This window comes from Chroicocephalus ridibundus, chromosome 17, assembly GCF_963924245.1.
Source record: "Chroicocephalus ridibundus chromosome 17, bChrRid1.1, whole genome shotgun sequence".
Taxonomy (NCBI): Eukaryota; Metazoa; Chordata; class Aves; order Charadriiformes; family Laridae; genus Chroicocephalus; species Chroicocephalus ridibundus.
Window position 1 is genome coordinate 1798560 of NC_086300.1, and position 19982 is coordinate 1818541.

Here is a 19982-nt window from a genome sequence, read left to right on the forward strand (position 1 = left end):
GTTTGGGGGTGCGGGGGTCCCCGTGTGTGGATCCGTGTCCCCCCCCCGGGCGCGGTGCGTGTCCCCGCGCGGCCGGCAGGTGGCGCGCTCCGCCAAGGTGGGGGGCGAGCGCGCGCCGGCGCGCCCGGGGATTTGGGGCGCCGCGCACCGACTTTGGGCCTAAACGACTCCGCGATCGTCATTATTTGTAACCATAGAGCATGAATTACCTCTTGAGGTCATCAGTGAGAATTTACGACTGGTCAACAAAAGCACGTGATTCCCAAACGCACCCCCACCCTCCCCCCATATTTGGCCGCATACATAGCAAAAACGAAGTACAGTGCATTGCTATAATTCATTAATACATCATAAATCGTCAAGCACAGGGTTATAACGACCACGAGCCACAAATCAAGCCCTCCAAAATAACCCAAATGAGCTCTTACTTTGTAAACTCGTTCTCAGGGCGCTACCCAAATGGCCCCGACTATCAGTTACTAAATTATGGGACCAGCAGTTCCATGAACGGTTCTTACAGAGATTCAAGCACCATGCATTCCAGCTCTTATGGCTACAACTACAATGGGATGGACCTTAGCATCAACCGCTCAGCCTCCTCTAGTCACTTTGGGGCTGTGGGGGAGAGCTCCCGCGGTTTCCCTTCTCCAGCTCAGGAGAGCAGGTTTAGACAGGCGTCCAGCTGCTCCTTATCTTCTCCCGACTCCCTTCCCTGCTCCAACAGCGAGAGCCATGGAGGCAAACCCGCCCCGTCCCCCTCCGACCAAGCTACTTCTGCCAGCACCACCAACACAAATTTCACAGAACTAGACGAGACCAGCGCGTCCTCGGGAGCCGACGAGGGCACTCCAATAAGCAGCAGCATCCCCCGAGCGCAGGCAGAGCCCATCGCAACCTCCACCGCAGCAACAGAAGGGCAGGCACCTCAGATATTCCCTTGGATGAGGAAACTTCACATTAGCCATGGTACAGCTACTTCTTTTTCCGTCGTTGTCGTTGTTGTTGTTTATTTTCGCACACCCCTCTCTTTTTCTCTTGTGTTTTTTCCCCCTATTTTCCCTCCCCACCCCCCCACTCCTCCTTTTTTTTCTCCCCCCCCCTCCTTCCTTTTATTCGGTGGAGGCGCTTTGATCAGAAACGCAGCTATTTATTGCTTTTGTATTTCTTGCTCTGGTCGCTGCTTTAAAGCTGCCTCTGGCGCCTGGAGGGGGGGCGATTTTATTTTAGTTTCGCTATTCTTGCCGCGAAATGTGGGCTTATTTCGAGCTCTTAGCTCTAAGCGGATGGTGGGAGAAGGTAATTTAAAAATCGAGGGAAGGGGGTGTTCCTTGGGGGGGGGGGAGGAGAGGAAAGGAAAGAATTGACCATTAAAATGGCATTATATGCACAGATGGGTCTCTCAGTCTTTTCCTACTCTTATTTTGCTGGGTGTATTCTTGACAATCTGCTCTTGACAAAACCAAAATTGCGAGGAGATACACGGGGAATAGCGACCCCCCCCCCCGCCTCCGCCCCGGTTTTCTCCTGGAGAAAAGAAAGCAGCAGTAAAGCAGATGCCCCTGCAAACAGACCCAGAAACACCCAGGCAGAGGCGAAAAAAAGGGGAGATTTCAACATCTCGCTTCTCCAGTTAAATTATGAATATTGAGTTGCGAATGTCGGTTCTGGAGGGGCCAAGGGTGGGGGGTTTTACACGTGTTTGGGGGTGTGCGAGAAAGGGGGGGGGGGACAGTTATTTGGGGAATAAGCAGCTTTACTAGATGCCCGAAGAAGGCGAATATTTCACCTCGGTATATTAAAAAAAAATAGCCTTAAGGATAAGGAAAAAATCCTAGCAGAAAGCAAAAAACCCAAACCCCGCTGTTGTCCGTGTTATTCAGACATGACTGGACCAGACGGTAAGAGGGCGAGGACAGCGTACACTCGCTACCAGACCCTGGAGTTGGAAAAGGAATTCCACTTCAATAGATATCTCACCCGCAGGAGGAGAATAGAGATCGCTCACGCTCTCTGCCTCTCCGAGCGCCAGATCAAAATCTGGTTCCAGAACAGGAGGATGAAATGGAAGAAGGATAATAAACTGAAAAGCATGAGCTTAGCCTCGGCGGGCAGCGCCTTTCAGCCATAAATTCTAGAGGAGGAATATCGAGGAAAGAAGAGGAGACGAGAAAGAAATACGTAAATAAATAAATAAAGCGCCGCAGATCTTAGTTTCGGAGTACTGTACAGTGAGGCACCTTCTTTTCGGCATGTTGTTGATATTCTAAAACAACGCGTATGGTACCGTTATCCCAGGACTGAGTTCATGTCGTGTTCTGCTTTTGTTTTTTTTTTTTAAAAAAACAACCTTTTTTTAATTAAATTTTATTTCCAGATGCTCCTCATGCTCTTGTTGTTCTTATAAATGTATGTGTCCGTGCTCTCTTGATGCTTTCTGGAAAGCTAGCATGTTTTATGTGAGCCCTTTAAATGTTATAACTTATTTATAAATTGAGAACAGATACGATTGTTTGTTTATTTGTTGGGTTTTTTTTCCCCTTTTCTGAGTTTACTGCTTTTGGGTGAGTTCTTCTCTGCCTAAGCTAAAATCGGGGGTTCCTGCACTGCAGTCGCAGAAAAAAAAAAAAAAAAGAATCTAAAAAAACCAAACAAAAATGTAAAAAAAAAGGGAAAAAAGTAAAAAAAAAAAAAAAAAGAAAAGAAAAAAGCTCTTGTATCTTTCTGTCTTAAAATTGTCCAGTCTGTGTTTTAGTTCAAACTTCAGGCCAGGATTTCTAGTCCCAGGCTAATTCCAAGACGTACTCTTAGACGTGGGTAAACTTCACAATTAAAGAAAAAAAATGTATAAAATCGGACCAACAATGGAGTGCTCTAATGTTTGTAAATACTAGAAATATTTCTGATGTGACTAATAGACGGTTTGTAGTGGGCAGAGTGAATGCAATGTTATGTGTAAAAATGGCATCTGTCATGTCTAGCTGCCTGTTAGTACTTTGCCAATAAGCTTTTTGTATTTGTTTGTAGCTTTACTTGAAGTCAAATAAACGTTTCTCCTATTCACAAAGGCTCCCAGTTGCATTTTCTCCACAAGCTCGGGGGTTTTGCAGCACAGGCTGGAGCCGGAGCGGTGCCTGGCTGGGGCTGAGCCTGTGCTGGGGGCTCTCGGCGGAGCTGCAGCCCCTCCCGGGCAGCTCCTTGGGAGCTCAAAACCCACCAAATATTCGCATCAAACCCCCTTCTGGGCACCGCACGGGAATAAACCGCGACCCTCCGCACTGCCCCAAACCGCCGTCTCCCCCCCAAAAAACCAACACAGACACCCCCCACCACCACCCACACACCCCACTTGATCAGACAAACTGGTTTCAAGTACTTCAAGTTGCAATAACACGGTATAAACGCTTCCCCGGCAGATTTACGTGCATTTCAGGAATTGTCAGATACAGACATACACAACGCACATTTCAAAAGCGTAAAAGCGAGGTATTTATATCCGCGTAGATGTCCACGTAAAACTGTGTTCTATAGAATTACAGATCTGTGTGTTTGTATAGATATATTTATTTTTTATATATATATACAAAACATGTATATATATAACACATTTCTGGCTAAACTGTACTCTCTCCGCGCCCTCTCGTCCTCGGTTTATTGTGCTTTCTGCTTTTACCTCCTACTCTCTGGCTCAACATGTAAATAACAGCTCACAGCCCTGTAACTACTGACACTACAACGAGTCGCTTCGGCTGCAGATAATTTAACATCATCAAAGATGGCAAATGTTGCCATTTCGCTACCTAGGGAATCTAACAAGGCACGACATACTCCGGTTTAAAGTCGCTCGATTTGGCAAAACGCCACTGACATCTCTACAATACAGCTTAGGCTTTTTCTGTTCGTAGCAAGTAAAGTTGGAGCTTAAAACTTACCAAACTTAATCTCCCACTGTTTAGGTACTTCTTAAGTGATTTTGAGAGGGATGTGAAGTGGACTGTCAGATCCCAAACCATTTGCTCGCCTTCCCTTGGTATTTTTTTCTTTTTTTTCTTTCTTTTTTTTTTTTTTTTTTACCAATAGCAAACTATACCAAAAGTGGGTATGACATTTAGATGTCAAATGGATAGGGTTTTATCTAGAAGTTAGATCGTAAAAATCGCCCAGACCTCAGACAGATACCCCTCACTGGCTCTCAAAAGTCACGTGAGGTCCATAAAGTTAGTTTTATGGTTTTGGGGAGTTGACAATGTACAATATATTTCACATTCTCTAGAATGTTAAGTGACACTTTAACTGCTTGGTTTGGCTTGTAAGGGGCAGCAATGGGTGAGCACTTTTCCAGATGAGATAAACGTTGCAATTGCAGGGAACATGTTTTGCGGGTCCAGTTTTCAGTCCAGAGAGCCAATAGACTGGAGTCCTGAAAGTAAGTTCTTCTGAAATATTATCTGCTTAAACTATTTTAAAGGGTTGATATGGCTGAAGGCTGAGCGGGGAGGAAAGAGGGTCTGTCTCTCTTTCAGAGCTTTATTTCTCACTTTTAGAAGGTCCTAATTCCTATCCTCCCGAGAGCTGGAATTGCATTACATTTCCATCAACAGCTTCGAGGCCCGCAAGTAAACTTTGTGGAAGCGGGAGAAATAGAAAAATCTCTAAAGATTCATTATCATTGCAAGGCAAACTCCATCCTGTCTTTGCCGGGGGACATGTGTACTTCAGAAAAAGTTTGGTTTTGTCCTTCGCCATGTAAAAAGGCTCTTGCTCGTTTGTTGGAGGCGATTCGGGGTGGTTTATACTGCTCGCAAATAGCCACAAATCTGCCCCATGCCTTTGCATTTCAATTAGCTGTATTCTGTCTGTGCTCTTCAGGTTGTTAACACCTTTTGATTTTAATTGTTTTTACCTGCTTGCCAAGGAAATGTGTGCACTTTTTTTTTTTTCTTTTTTTTTTCCCTTTCGGCCTGTGTAGAGACCGGGGGTTTTGCCCCAGGGATTTTTTTTTTTTTTTGCCTTTTTTTTTCTCTGTTGGGTTTCGGGTTTTTTTCCAATAATACGAACGAGTGTCCTCATATTTCCGTAGTTCGTTTCTACCATATGGAGACACTGAATGACCGCTGTTATGTCTCCAGCCTGTCTTGAAGTGCTACAGAAAAATAATCAGAGGCGCTGCAGTTTGCATACGGACCCTCCAAACCTCATCGAACCCACCGATATCTCCCAGATTTCCTTCTCTCCCTCTAAGGGCTACATCGTTCTGGAAAAGGCAGGCAGCAGCCTTTTTCTCTGGGAAAATAAACAAGTTTAGCGGGGAAGGGCAGGAGAGCAGAGCCTGCCATGGCTCGGGGGCGAGGGGCTGCGGCCCCCCGTGTCCCCCCGCTCCGCGCTGGGGCGGGCAGGTGGCCCCGGCCGGAGGCTGCGGCTCCGCGGTCGCGCAGATAGAGTAAAAGAGGGCAGACAGAGCAAAATAGAAAGGCGCGGGGGGGAAAACCCTTGGCTGTTGCTTTTTTTTTAAAACCAAGTCGCCACATCTGCAGCCAGAGGTGGGGCGACACTTCGTCCACACCTGAACCAACTCACATCTACCGCCCCACCACCCCCGCTCCTTAAAAAAATTATATAAAAAAAAAAAGTTCAAAGCGGAGGTACTGGGGGGGGGATGGGGTTTTTCTAGAATTTGGAGCAGTCACAAGCTGCTCCCCCCCCCCTCCTTTTTACGGTAAGACAACATTTGGTGGACACATGTCCGTCTCTTTTACACAAAGCAGAATGTCCCCCTTTAGCACACTTTGGAGATTGCTTTTCCTTCCTTGGGCTGTTTTTCCTGTCCTACTCCATGTGTCTCCTAATATCTTTGCTATCATCATTTGAACTTCTGGCTTTTCCCTGAGCAGTTAGAGGGTGGCCAGTGCAATCCTGAAAAACCTCTGCTCTGAAAACCTGTAAACACAAACGCAAAAGCTGGAAATTCGAGGAGGGGAAGAGGGGTGCAGGGAGCCTTTCCCACCCAGCAGACTGGTTTTGTGCTGAGCAGCCTCTCCCTGGTCTCTGCGCAGGCTGGAACGCCTGGTTTTCAGTTGGTAATAAAGATATTTTACGGGATCCTGAAGGGCTTCAATGGCATGGTCTTTAATGGTGAATTTATCCGCGCAAACACGCCCGGCTGCAGGCGGTTTGTCCTACACGGGGTTAGAAACGCCGGGGGGAGAGGGGATGTGGGGAGAGGTGAGGGATCGTGCTGGGGTTAGATCAAGTGACGGCCTGCTAATTCTTTACCTTTCTGGTCTGTACTGGTGGCTACAAATAACTTCTACCGATTCAAATGATAACGAGCGATTTAGGCAAGAAAAGTGGCCTCCCTCCGCCTTAATGTATGTTTGAAAATGTGATCATACGTTCAATACCCACAAACACTGTGTTTCAAAAATATATGAATCTACCCATGTACTCAGCGATCTACCCATCCATCCACCCCTTCCCCATCCATCGTCTGCATCGCTGTCTGCTCCCCACATCCCTGCGCAAAGGTGTTTGTCTTTTCTACCGTCCCAGGCAAACTTTCCTTCCAAATCCACCCCAATCACAGGAGGCACAAGGATTTGTTGGTTTGGGTTTGTTTTGGTTTGGTTTGTTTTTGCTTAAGCACCACCATTTCTAATGGCTTGGTGTACCCAACACGTTATTCCAAGGGGAAAAGGGCAGACCGGAGTAGCCAGAGCAAGGGGAATTTGCGATGCAGTTGAGCTGCAGGACGTTGCAGCCAGGAGGAGATGCCTGTATGGGTGACCACAGGTAACAGCCCCGTGCCGCCCCCTCTTATTTGAGCATCCTCGGCACAGGGGTGGCACTGGGCCTGTGTCACAGCAAAGGAGCCGGGGACTGGGCTCTGTTGCTGGTGTAATATCATCACCCTTCCCTCTCCTTTCCGTTGCTCACGAGAAACCCTGTCCTCTCTGTCCACGAGAACTGCTTTCTACCTGCAGCCTGTAACAGGATTTTTTTTGAGGTTTTGGGGTTTTTTTTACAAGCTGGATTTTGTGGGGCTTATTTGTAGGGGGAGTGTTCCTTTTTATTTCTTTTTCTTTTTGTTTTTTTCCTTGCTTTCCCCCCTACATGTTGTTAACCTCCAGCTTTCAGTGAAGCATAAGGAGGTACAACTGGCTACCATTTTACAGCCTGGAAAGGGTCACAAGCTTAGCACAGGCTTCCCCCCTCCCCATCCTTTAAAGGAAAAAAAAAAATCTCCCTGTTGCTGATGAAAAGGAAGTATAAGGAGAGTAAACAGGAAAACGGAGCTCTGACCGTGCAGGTAGGCGGGGATTTTCCTTTGCATTTTTCATCGTTTCTCTCACTTTAATGGCATACATCAGACGTGGGACAATTAGTTCTTCTGTAGCTGTAGAAGACAGAATGAATACAAAATGCTTTAATATCGGGTCTAAGAATATGGAGAATCTCTAGGACGTGATGGCCGCTTAGGAAGGAAAATGTCTCTTTTTTAAACCTGTGGTTGTGCAGACCTTTGTGCCGTGGCTCTGGGTACAGAGCGGGAAACCTTTGATTTAAGGACCCTCCAAAGCTGAGTTCAGGGATGGCCTGGGTAGATGGGGGCTCTTTGCCCCAAGTGTGCAAAGCCCACCAGAGCCCAGAGCAGCCTCCCCATGAGCTCACCTGCCTCCCAGCATCTCTCACTTACTAAAAACGCCTGCAACCAGACCCATTTTTGCCTTTTTTTTTTTTCCCCCCGTCCTGTCTCTTTAGGCTCGCCTCATCCCTGGAGGTTTCCTATTTCGTTTAGTAAACGGTATATAAACCTCGCTGGTATTTTGAAGGCGGAGAAACCCAACCCCAAAAGCAGCTATTTCTCACCCAAGGGCCAGCCCAGGCTCTCCAGCCTGGCAGAGCCGAGCTGAGCATCTCTACTAATTACAGCCCCTTCAAGCTGCCTTTTGGGGCATCTCCCCCGGGCCCTGAGCCCGGGCGGGGGGGGGACCCCCATGCCCAGGCTGCTGCTGAAGGGCAAAAAAGATGGAATTTCACCCATCGAATACCTGTTCGGTTCCCAGCAATAAATGGGGAGGGGAAACGCGTTTGTGGGAGACAGAGAGAGGTTTGGGGAGCGCTTCAATGCAAAAGGCAGCTCGGTGTCGCAATGCCGCTGTCAGGCCATCTTGAGTGTCATGGCTTTATTAATTTTTATTTCTTTTTTAGGATTTTTTTTTAAACGCCTTTGTGCATTTCAGACCTTCTTTGCTCACAGGGTACGGCGTAACACGACATAAAATTTCCTTCTGCCCAGGTTTTACAAACTCAACCAAGAAAGCAAGCAGATCAAACTAAAAACAAAACCAAACCAAAGAAACCCCACCAAAACCAAACTTCGCCAAGGTAACCTAGTTACAGATGTGTATGATGTCTTATTTTATTCAACAAAAAGTGATTAAAATCTGTTAAAGGATTTAATTAAGAGAATTAAATGAAAAGGAAGGGGCACAAATGAGTTGGAAAAAAGCGAAGCTATTCTAAACGATTAAATCGCCATTTTAACAGTATAATGGGGTTTGCATACTGAAAAGAGAAATCAGAGCTCATATCTCATCAATAATTCATAGGCAAGAGGGATCATTCCGAGGTCAGCAGACTTGTACAGCCCCGGCTCCGCTCTCGGAGGGGAGGGTGAGCACCGGATCACAACACCGCCCGGACCCCGGGGGCTGCCGGGTCACCTTTGGGAGGAAAACATAAGCTCCATTTTTGGATTTTTTTGTTTTCCCCCTTTCTTTCATTCTTTCTTTTAGTCTTTTTTTTTTTTTTTTTTAATTTACCAAGTCCCACTGCCCGGGTGTGTCGGTGAGTGGCAGTAAGACGGGGGAGGGCTGGAGAAGGACTGGATGCGGTTCATGTTGCTCCAATACAGACACACACCAACAATGTGGTAATTATGCTTTGAGAAGCCAAAGGGGTCTCCTCTTTTTCTTCCCCCCCGCCTTGGTCAGAAAACTGAAGGTGGGGAGGCTGCGGGTCCTTATCTGCCTTGGCGGGGGTGGGGGCTGGCGGCAGAGACTAGAAATTGCACTGCTCGGGCTGTAATTCTTGCGTTTCGTTCTATTTAAAGGAAGAATCCGATTATTCACCTATTTATTCGCAATAGTGCTGTAAATTACTCCAGCCTACACGCACAGCCCGTGACCTCCCCAAGAAGGGAAAGCTTTCGAAGGAAACCAGCCCCTTCCCTCCCCCACAGCTGAATTTCAGGCTGAGAAATTGCTCTTTCTTTCCCCCAGCCCCAACCTCTTCCTTTTTTTTTTTTTTTTTTATTACACGTCCGACCTGAAGGGAACGAGCTGACGGGATTATTTAAAATCCTCTTGATAAAGGTCTCTCCTCAATTGGGGAACCCGAAAAGGACTTTTATGGGGTTTGGCTCCTCCTCTGGGGGTCTCTTTCCAGTCCTAGAATGGATCTAATAATGAAATTTTCTTTCAGAGCGTGGCTATTTCGGTGTCTGAGCTGATTTTTCCCATTCTTTCCTCTCCTAACGTTAAATAAATGATATTTGGAAGGAGGTTGATAACTTAACTCGAGAGGTGTCCACCCTGCGTAGTTTTTCCGTGTTCTGTTACCCTAAATAGCTTTAAAAAGAAACTATTTTGACAGGGAGCGTTGAAAGAATAAGACTAGTACGAGAGGGTTTTTTCCCCCTTTGATTTATCTCTTTTTAACATGTGTATGTATATACACACGCACATATATATATACCCTTCAAGTCAAAACAAATTACAGCGCTGGGATTTTTTGTTAAAGGACGTTTGTTTGGTGGCAAATCGGGGCTCTGTTTACGCAGGGGGACTTTGCAAAAGCGGGGCTGGTGTTGTGGGGCCGGGCGGGGGGGGAGGCGGAATTTGGGATGGAGAGGGGGGAAGAGGCGACCCCGGGCAGGGGGATCGGGCGCAGCCGCCTCGCCTGTAACGTCCCCAAGCAGCCAGCAGAGCTCGCTTCAGACCAAGTTCACTGCCAGCAGCGACGGGCCGGGCCGGGCCGGGCCGGGCTGGGCTGGAGCGGGACCGGCCGCCCCTGTGTCCCCCCCCCGGGCGGCCGCGGCCGCTGCCCGTCGCCGAGCTCCGGTGCTCCAAAAATAATCATAGAAACACCTCCCTCTTTATCCCCCCCCCCGAAAAAAGGAAAAATCAAAGCAGGCCAGTTACCGCAGTTCAACAACTCACCTAGGTGAAATCCCAATTAAAAGAGAACTAAAGCAAGGCAGCTGTGGTTTAAGGGATTTCCCCCCTCCCTCTCCTATTCTTTTAAATATAAAATAGGAGGAGCAAAAGGGGGAAAAAATTCAGCTAAAACAGCGATGCGTGATCTAGAGATAAACATCTACTGTTCGTAAAGCTCTGATTTTTTGTTCCCCCTGGGAAAAAAAAATCCAGAAGAAATATCCAAGGGTTTTTTTCTTCCTTTCTTTTTAAAGTAAACTAACTAAAATAGGGGAATCAGCGCCGCATTGGTTTCTAGAGACGTAGACGGTAACTCTGGTCTTGGGGGGCTTGTTAGTACAGCATTATAGCTCGAGGGGTCAAAAAGTTGAGGGTCAAAAGTTTACGCTGTGCGTGACTCAGTCTTGTGTATAACCCTGATAGACTGATGTCAGGGTGGGAAAAAAAAGGGAGAGAGAGAAAAAAAGAAAGCGGGAGGGGGGGGGCGAGGTGGGAGGAAGAGTCTGTGCTCATGGGCAGAGATGGGAGAGGGTGATAGTGAGGTGGGAGCGACCTTCAGCCGCAAAGCGGAGAGCCGGGGGGGCGGCAAAAAAAAGAGGGCTGCAGGATTTGGGGTGGGATGGCGGTAGGAAATAAGGTAGATTGATTTGGGTTTCCCGTGAGGAAACGCCGAGCGACTTCTTAGTATTTTTCTAAGATAACCCCTGAAACGCTATTTGGAGTCGAATTAACAGAATATAGGGGGAAATGCATTTATTAAATCCAATTACGTGGAGGTCCCTCTAGGATATTAACGCGAGCAGTTAAAAAATAATTTTCATTCCAGCGTCAATTTTGTTTGGATAGGGTTTAAATTATACCGAAAGAAAAAAAAAAAAAAAAGGTCTGACACGGTTGCTGAAAATGTGTTCTAACATCTTTACTTGGAAAGGCTTCCAAACCCTTGAGAGGTGCCTTTCTCCCGCCCCCCCGGGCGCCGCAGCTCCAGCGCCAAACAGCCTTCGATACGGACTCGGTGTGAGCGCAAAGACTCATCCAAGAACCCCAAAGAATGACACGAAATAACGCCCGTGATTTACTGTTTGCGTTTCTACCTTAACCGTAGGAAATCTAGAGTAATGATATATAGGCAAAATCGATGGACTGATGGCTTTAAAAAATTCAACATATGTATTTAAAGGCGCTTTTAAGTGCCTGTTTCGTCGCTCGGCCCGGTTGAAGTAACTAATTTTGTTTTGCAGCACGCTTTCCGCCGGAATTTGAATGAAATGTTTTATATTTCTTGCTTGAAATGTGACTCCACTCTGGTCATTGCAACAGTTTAATGAACTGATATAATAAATATTTCCCTTGGCATTTCAAAGTTATTTCTACTCTGCCAGACTTTGAACCCTCCAAACTCTAAATATTATTTGCACTGGGACCGGGGAAGATCTTTTCAATAGCTTCTTAAGCAAACAGTCGTAGCAAGGCAAACTCTTCTGGAAAAAAAAAAAAAAAAAAAAAAAGCCCTGCAAATTTGCTTTTTTTTTTTTCCCCCCTCGGCTTTTAAATATTTTCAGTGACTAAATACTTATAACAAGGGTCATTTTTCTTGGAAGAGAAAGAGAGAATATTAGAGCCCTGGGAAAGGCATTCTGGAAAATCCATTTGCTTTCCCGATGCGGATATATTCATGGAGTAGGTGAAATTCAAGAGAACGTAAAGCGTTTTGTTTCGCGTGATAAGGCTCGGGTTTAATTAATTGCCATGAATTTGCTTGGTATTTATAAAATATCACTATATAAGGGCTACCGTTTAGTTGTAACTTGGGTGATCCATCTCTTCGCCCTTGTAATTACTATACTTATCTCTCTAGAACAGTCATTTCTACTCCAGGTTTATAGAACAGGTAATGGATAATAAAGGCCATTTGTTTTCGGGATATTAAAACAAGCAGGTATAATTTCACGGCAATAAAAAAAAAAAGCCAACCACCTCCCAACTTTCCTTTTATAATATTCACTCCTACATCATAACGTTTAACTTTCAATTTAGGGACGCGAGGCTGCGTGTGTTCGTGTGAAGTGGGTTCATTTGGAGAGATGTACGGAGGGAGAGAGCGAGGGAGGGAGGGGAGGAGAGAGGGAGGAAATTAAAGGTATCATTTTCAAGGATATTTCTAATTTATCTCCCTTGCTCGGCCCGGGGTGAGGGTCTCCGAGTGCCGGCCGGGCGCTGCAAACACAATTCAGGGTGGGTTTTCCTTCTATTTTTTTTCCCCCCAGCCCCGGACAATCAATTGAATGCGCTTTTTAATCCTGATTTTCATTCCGAATGACCTCTTTATCGCGGGGAGAAACGCGGGGTTGGGGCTGGAGATCAATGGAGAATCCCCCTCGCAGGGATGCTCACCCCGTCCCTGCCAGCGCTCCTCGCTCGCCGCCGCACGGGCTTTTAGGTGAAAGTACTATTTAATTTTTTTTTTTAATTAAAAATGAAAAAGATACACAAGGCTGGCTGGGAAACCGCGCAAGGCTTAAATCTTCATTCCCCTGTTGCAAAACAGGTGTGGGCTAATTTCCACCTCCCCCCGCAGCCACCCTCGGCACGTTCGTCCAGCGCAGAGGGGCCGAGGCGCCGCTCGCTCCTTATTAAAAGTTCTGCCCTAAAAAGGCACCTCGGCCCCCCAGCGCTCCCCGTTTGCTGGGGGCGGAAATCCCAGTTTAATAGACAAACCCGAGAGGTTTGGCGCTTCCGAAAAGGGAAAAAAAAAAAAAAAAATTAAAAAATGCCTATCCTCATTGCTGCCAGAGCGAAATCTCCGGTGGAGGGAGGGGGATATACCCGGGGGGGGTTGGGGGGAAAACCCTAAAAATGAAAGCGCGGAGAGGCGCGGAGGGAGCGCGGGGTGAAGCGCGGGTCAGCGCGGCTCTCGGCGGCCGCCGCGCTGCGGACACGCCTCGCTGTTTAACAAAGACTGACAAACTATGAGATTAATACCAAAACTTGCGGGTTTCCCACCCCAAAATGCTCAGAGGGCCTCCTGGCGCTGCCAGCAGCAGTTCCGCTCGCCTTTAAGGACAATAGTGGTTTATACTGGGGGAGAGGGGGAGGGGGCACCCCACCAAAAAAAAAAGAAAAAAAAAAGAAAAAAAAGAAGAAGAAGAGAGAGAGAAATTAGTGTTCTTATCGAGAAATAATCTCAATGAAAAAGCAACACGGGGGAGAGAGAGCAAAACAGCCCAGGCTGGATTGGGGAGGGGGGTGGCGGGATGTGGGGGGGGGAATTCTAGGGGGTTTCTATAGGATTCCGCCTGCAAAAACCTTCCCAAGTTTTGAGGGAGCGTCCTAAACCCCTCGGGAATTGCTCCCAGGAAAGGACCCGCCGTTCGCCGAGGTAGGTACCGCTGCGGCGTAACACCTGGGCGGGGGGCGGCGGGGGGTGGGTGTCTTAGTGCCCCCTCTTTTGGGGCCACCAAAGAGGCGCTCAGCATCAAGAGGGGTTTAACAGCACAACCACCCCCCCCCCCCGCCCCGCGCTGACAGGTGCCTTGGGGAGGCTTTTGGGGAGGACTGGGGGCTCTCCCGGCCCCCCTTTGTGGGTCAGGGGGGATAGGCCGTGGGACACCCCCCCCGCCCTCCCAGACTGGGATTGCTTTGAAGTGGAAAAGAGCCCGGGTGAAATCTGCTGTGAGAAACTTCCGCGGCGTGGGGCGGTTTCCCAGCGAAAGGGAGAAAGGTGTGCGGGGAAGGGGGGGGGGGGCAGCGAGGGGCTGCCTTTAATTTGGGATCAGAGACGGCAAGGGGGGGGGGATTTCTTGGAGGTGTGGTGGGGGGAAAAATTCTGGTAAACGCTAGGGGTGCTGGTTTGCTGGCACCAAACCCCGTGTGTCATTGGGAAGGAAAATTAAAACCGATTTATTTATTTTATTATTTTTTTAAAAGGATGTGGGAGGGGGTTAAAAATACGGAATAGGCCTAGTTATTTAGTTATTTCTGTTCAGGCTCCTCTCCTGGGTTTGGAGATGGCTACGGTAGCGGCTGGGAGGAAATACAATAAAATAAATCAGGGATTGGGAAGGAAGAATAAAATTTAAGAGGGAAAGAAAAAGAAAAGCGCTCTAATGGGATTGGTTCTATAGAATTATTTTATGGCATGCATCTACACGTTGAACAAGCAGATTTGATTCGGCTTCTTAGTTTTTATGGCAGGTTTTAGAGAGGAAAAGGTAGATTTTAGGGTCGCTGTCTGCTCCCCAGCAAAGTGGAGGTGCGGGGCCGGGGGGTGGGAAACTCCCTGCGCGGGGCCAAAGGCGCCTCCGCTGCGCTCCGCGGCTTTCGCTGGAAACCCGCGTTTTGTTCAGGCGCGTAAAATGGCTCGCGGATTGTCCTAGGTGCATTTGGGCTAATTTCTTAAAATATGGGTTCGTTTATCTGTTTATCTGGGAATGTTACGTTTTATCAGGAAAACCGACTTATTCACCTTAAAGTACCTGAAAAATCTCGGGCATCGAGTGTCCGGGGGAACTACGGGAAATTCGTTCTTGGCCATAACTAATTTTTTTTTTTTAGGTAAAATGAAGGAGTTTGTGAAATATATTGAAGCTATTTTTCGAGAATTTTAATGTAGGGGAAACAGAGCTTTTCTCTCCTAGCCTCTCTGGTGTGGCATTTAAATGTCATTAATTCGGGAGATACTTGACGAAAAAAACGTTCTGCATTTTGAAATACAAAAAAAAAAAAAAGAAAGAAAAAGGGGGGGATGCTATACTTTTAATCTCTTGGGCAACTGTAATTTTAAACGAAATCTCAACATGATGCTACCCTCATTAGTTCCGAATGAAGGTTCATTACCTAGACAGTATGAATATTTTATTGCTTTATATCCCTTTTTCGGAAATGAAACGCCTTTGATCTTTTTCTCGGGTTGTAAAAAGAATTGCCTGTCATTAAAAAAAAAACCTGTCGTCCCATCTGCCTTTACATTCTGTATTTCTTTTCATCTGTTTCTTTCCCCCTTTTTTTTTATAATTTACCCGCGCACGCACGTATAAACCCAAACCTTGGTTGACCTCCAAGAACGAAAAATGGATGAAATCTTGGCGCTGCGTATCAGAAAATAATTACGAGTGTTTCAGGATGGAGGGGGACGGAGCTATGGCATTTCGCTTTTAAACTACGATTATTTGGATTCGGGTCTCGTTGTGCGCCTATACTTATATATTCAGTCCAGGAGCTGATTTTTTTTTTTTTTTAACACAGCGGTAAATTCATGTATAAGTTACGGAGGAGAAGGTAGAATAGTTGTAGTTTTTCTAATCTGGTATCAGATATTCGGATACTGCTTTCACGAATCGTCCTTCCTCTGAAGAGTGAATTTTTTTACCATCTTTAGATTAATTCTTGATCTCTCGAGTCACAAAACTTTACCCCCCTGCTCCCCCTGCCCAGAAGATAATTATGGCGGTAGGCGAAGATCTCCGACCAAGGAGGATGCATCTGTCTTCTATATGTACCCTGTAGATCCGAATTTGTGTAAAGGAAGTTGGGTCACAAATTCGTATCTAGGGGAATATGTAGTTGACACAAACACTACAGGTCACAAACCCAGAAGGCATTCAAAAAAAAAAAAAAAAAGCCACCCACACCCCCAGAACACGAAATAAAAGGGTGAAAACAAGGTCTTAACTAGAAAACCGTTTTATAGCTGAAAAGAAATACTTTGGATTTGACCTTAGCTCAACTCCAGTGCTCCCGCGATAAACTTTATCATCACTTCGAGATAAAATCTGAGCTGCGAAGGCGGCGGGGGGGGCGGGTGGTGGTGTGGTGGATTCAGGGGCGTTATTACCGCGATTTAAGAGGCAGGATCCCACTATTGCTTTAGTTTGTGTAATCTCAGCACTGACACCGGAAAAAAAATATATTCTCGCTTTCTTTCCTGACGCTTGTGAGGAGCTTATTGCGCGTTTCAGGTTTAAACACGAATTTGAGGAATTAGGGGTGGCTTTTGAAAGGCTGCTGCTTTGCTCTGGCTTTTAAAGCGTCTTTATTACGAGAAGGGCGAGGCGAAGATGCATTAGGACTTGGGCTAATTCGCTTTTGTAATTGTTCATCAAGTCCTCGATTTCTTGCTTGGAGGATGGGGCTCCTTTTTTTTTTTCCATCGGTGCGTGGGAAACCAGTCCATCTCCGAGCACAGCTAAATGTGATTTAGGAGACCGGGTACCCCGAATTAGCTGATGAATTTCTTATCGATCCCCAAGAAGCCCTATTCATCTCTGCCAGGCTCGGGGCGCAATGTCCCTTCCCGTATCACCTTAGCAGGGAATGAGATGCAGCCACCACCCGGAGGGACCGCCATGGATCATGTGCTGAAAAAAAAACCCTGAAAAATCATTTTTACCCTCTATTTCTCTATTTTAATTACATTTTTTTGCTTTTTTGGGGCGGGAGGGAGGAAGAATTTTTATTTTTCCCACCTTCCCTTCCCCCGGGTCCCCCCCTCCCCGAGCCAGGACACACCCCCGAGGGGTGTGGGCGGGGGGGGGCCGCTGCTCGCCCGCGGGGCGCTGCGGAGCCCGGGGCCGGCGGGGCCCGGGGCGGCGGGGCCCGGGGGCGGCCGGAGGGGAGCGGGCGCCCCCGGCCGCCTCCCCGGGGATGCTCGGGGCCCCGGGAGAGCCCGGGCTGGGCAGATTTCCTTATCCGGGGATCGCAGGGCACCTCGCCATTGGCCCGCGCTGTCACATGGACTCCAACTTTGTTCACTTGACAGTAAGTAGGAGGGTTTCACGAAACAGGAAAACGAGTAAAGGGGGGGACAGGAATAAATTTTAGGAGAGATATATATATTATTTTTTTTTTCGTGTGTGCAATTCTAAGAAATTAATGGCCATGAGCTCGTTTTTGATCAACTCCAACTATGTGGACCCCAAGTTCCCACCCTGTGAAGAGTATTCCCACAGCGATTACCTTCCCAATCACTCGCCGGAATATTACAGCAGCCAGAGGCGAGAGAGCACTTTCCAACATGAAGCGATGTACCAGCCGCGGTCAGCCTGCAAGGAGCAGCTCTACTCGTCCTGTCAGAGCTCCGGCCACCAAGCAGCGGTGTTATCCCCCCGGGGTCATGTCCATCCTCCGGCCGGACTGCAGAGCCACCTCTCTGAGCCAAACCATCCCTGCGAGCCGGTCACCCCCAGCCCACCACCCTCCTGCAGCCAAAACTCTCTCAACCAAAGCCCTTCCAATTCCTCTTGCAAAGAGCCGGTAGTTTACCCCTGGATGAAAAAAGTCCATGTAAGCACGGGTAAGTGAACTAAAGTGGCTTTGCTTTATACTAAGTAGCACCTCAAAGTCTTGTAGAAATCTTATTGCACCAGTTGTAAAATAACCATTCGTGGAGATTTACGATCGCCTGTTTGCAGAGCGGTATAATTACATCCTCCATAAATTTTTATTGCTCTGCTTGGCCATGTGCCTTTGAAGTCTCTGTTACCATCCTCCTCCAATTTCTTGCAGGCTACTTTTTTTATGGCTGTTGAATCTTCATAAGTTAAGTTTTATGTTTTCGTAATTTGTATTTAAGTGGCGGGTTGAGTAAACTTTTACTATTTTCCCTTCCCCCACACCCTTTTTTTTTTAGTGTGATATTTAATAAAAAGGAGAGTCTGTGTTTGCCTGCTTGCATGTGTGTAGGGGGAACTTTAAAGATTTGGGGATAATAGAGCGATGCTCCAGTAGAGGTGTGTATATAAATGTGTATATACACACGTAGAGGGCATGGAAAATGTGTCTGGGGGACCTTATAAAAACGTTTAGACAGGAATACACGTCAAGCAATGAGGATGGAGGTGGAGATTTGGAGATAGGTTCTGGGTGTATTTTTAGAAGGTTCGCGGTGTATTTTTTTGAGTATATCCCCCCACCAAAAGGATGTCTGATGCTTTTTGGGGGGGAGAGGACCCATTAAAGGAACAGCTCAGTAATTCTTCTTCTGCTCTTTTCCCCCCCTCCTTTTTTTTTCCCCCTTTTTTCCTCCTTTTTTCTTTTTCCTCCTTTGTGTTTGTTCAGTAAACCCCAATTGCTCAGGAGGGGAACCGAAACGCTCCCGCACAGCCTACACCAGGCAGCAAGTCCTGGAGCTGGAGAAGGAATTTCACTATAACCGCTATCTCACCCGGCGGCGCAGGGTCGAGATCGCCCACTCCCTCTGCCTCTCCGAGCGCCAGATCAAAATCTGGTTCCAGAACAGGAGGATGAAATGGAAAAAAGATCACAAGTTACCAAATACCAAGATCAGGTCTAATTCCTCCAGCTCCTCCGCCAGCCTGCAGATCCCACAAGGAGGATCTCAAACCCGATCCCATGGACCAGCCACCAGCCTATAACTATTCCTTGGACGGATGGATGGAGTGTGCGTGTTTGTGGGTGTGAATTCGTGTGTGTGTGTGTGTGTAGGGAACACATGATAATTTTTTTTTTTTTAATGCTCCAAGAAGCGAGGGAAGGAGGGGTGCTTTTTATTTATAGGGGGAACAGAGGGAGACTCAGCTGCAACAAAGCAGAGCTGTGCTGTTGTGCCTCTCTTCCATTAAAAGAAGGCTGTAGATAGTAGTTTTCAGATTTGGCTAAGATGGATCCTTGTTTCATCTTTAATCACGCCAAGCTCTGCCCCATTTGTCATGTTTACTCTCCCGTACAAAGGATGGACCTTATGTCTGCTATTACCTCGACAACCAGCGCTCACTTTAATAAATGAGGCTCAGTTTCTTCAAGACGAACTGGATTTTCTCCCCCCAACCCCTTATTTTTTTTTTCCTCCTCTTTTTTCTCTTCTCGCCTACCAGCCACAAACGGAAAGTTTCTGTCCCGCCATCCCAAAGAAGTGGCGGTTCTAGCACAGCCCTGCGATGGAGAAAAAAATAATAATACCCAAACCCCAAGAAATATAACCAAAATCCCCGCCGGGCACGGACCGTGGGGAGCCGGGGGCTCTCGGACACTGCGCTGGTCGTGCGGGGGTGGGGGAGAGGAGGGGGAAAGGAAGATTAGGTCAAGTGGGTGGTGGACAAAGAAAGCGAGAGGATGGAGGGTGATGTAGGGCCCCCCCTGCCATTTTTTTGGGTCCAGCAGGTTAATTGTGAGTCTGGGGAAGGGGGGTGGGAGGGGAGAGGGGAAAGCCGGGGGGTAGGTTAGAAACTGGGCGATGAACAGCAGCACCTGGATTCACCCCCCAGCCCAGGGTGAGGGGCAGAGGGGGGGGGATGCTCCTCTCCTGATGTCTAGCCCAGTTTTGTACTGAAAATGTGAATTACGGCCGGAGGGGTGAGGGCTCGCCCCTCTTGGGGTGAGCAGGGGGTGAGGAGGGGGGCGGTTCGAGGCTCCCCCCGACCCCCCGCCCGGCCCGGCCCGGCCCGGCCGCCTCCATCCCCTCCCTTTGTCCTTCGTGGTGTCCGTGATTACCTGTAAATAGCAGAAAAAAGGAACAAAAAAAAAAATGCGCAATTGGAAATAAATTTTTTCATTGTGAATCTGACCCTGTGTGGTTTTTTTGAGGGGGGGGGTGTTGTCCTTTTGTTCTGGTGAGGGAAAAAAAACCAAACTATTTTAAAGAAATTAATTAAACAGCACGCTTCTTTTTTACAGGGATTTCTGTTGTCAGTGGCACAGCCTCAACTCCCTAATGAAAACAAAAGATGTTTGACTATAGGGTATATCGGCCTTAAGTACTGCTAAGCCTTACATATTATGATTTATTTGTTCTAAGCATATATTAATACGCTC

At 47.4% G+C, this 19982-nt stretch overlaps 2 protein-coding genes across 4 annotated transcripts in view; both read left to right on the forward strand.

The window, feature by feature from the left end:
* HOXB4 (homeobox B4) overlaps positions 1-19727 on the forward strand; it is a 31508-nt gene extending 11781 nt beyond the window's left edge. The window contains exons 1-3 of one of the 3 annotated variants that reach the window (XM_063354793.1): positions 4276-4423; positions 17079-17505; positions 18270-19726. In XM_063354793.1, the coding sequence (XP_063210863.1) occupies positions 17085-17505; positions 18270-18586 (738 nt within the window). In that variant the 5' untranslated portion in view covers positions 4276-4423; positions 17079-17084 and the 3' untranslated portion in view covers positions 18587-19726. Of the gene's footprint in view, positions 1-4275; positions 4424-16731; positions 16971-17078; positions 17506-18269 lie in introns of those variants that run through there. The other 2 variants (XM_063354792.1, XM_063354791.1) reach the window with 2 other exon arrangements.
* HOXB5 (homeobox B5) lies at positions 347-2582 on the forward strand. The gene is made up of 2 exons (XM_063354794.1): positions 347-966; positions 1881-2582. Exons 1-2 carry the CDS (start codon positions 417-419, stop codon positions 2126-2128), a joined length of 798 nt encoding a protein of 265 aa, XP_063210864.1. The 5' UTR covers positions 347-416; the 3' UTR covers positions 2129-2582.
* Positions 19728-19982: the final 255 nt, after the last annotated feature.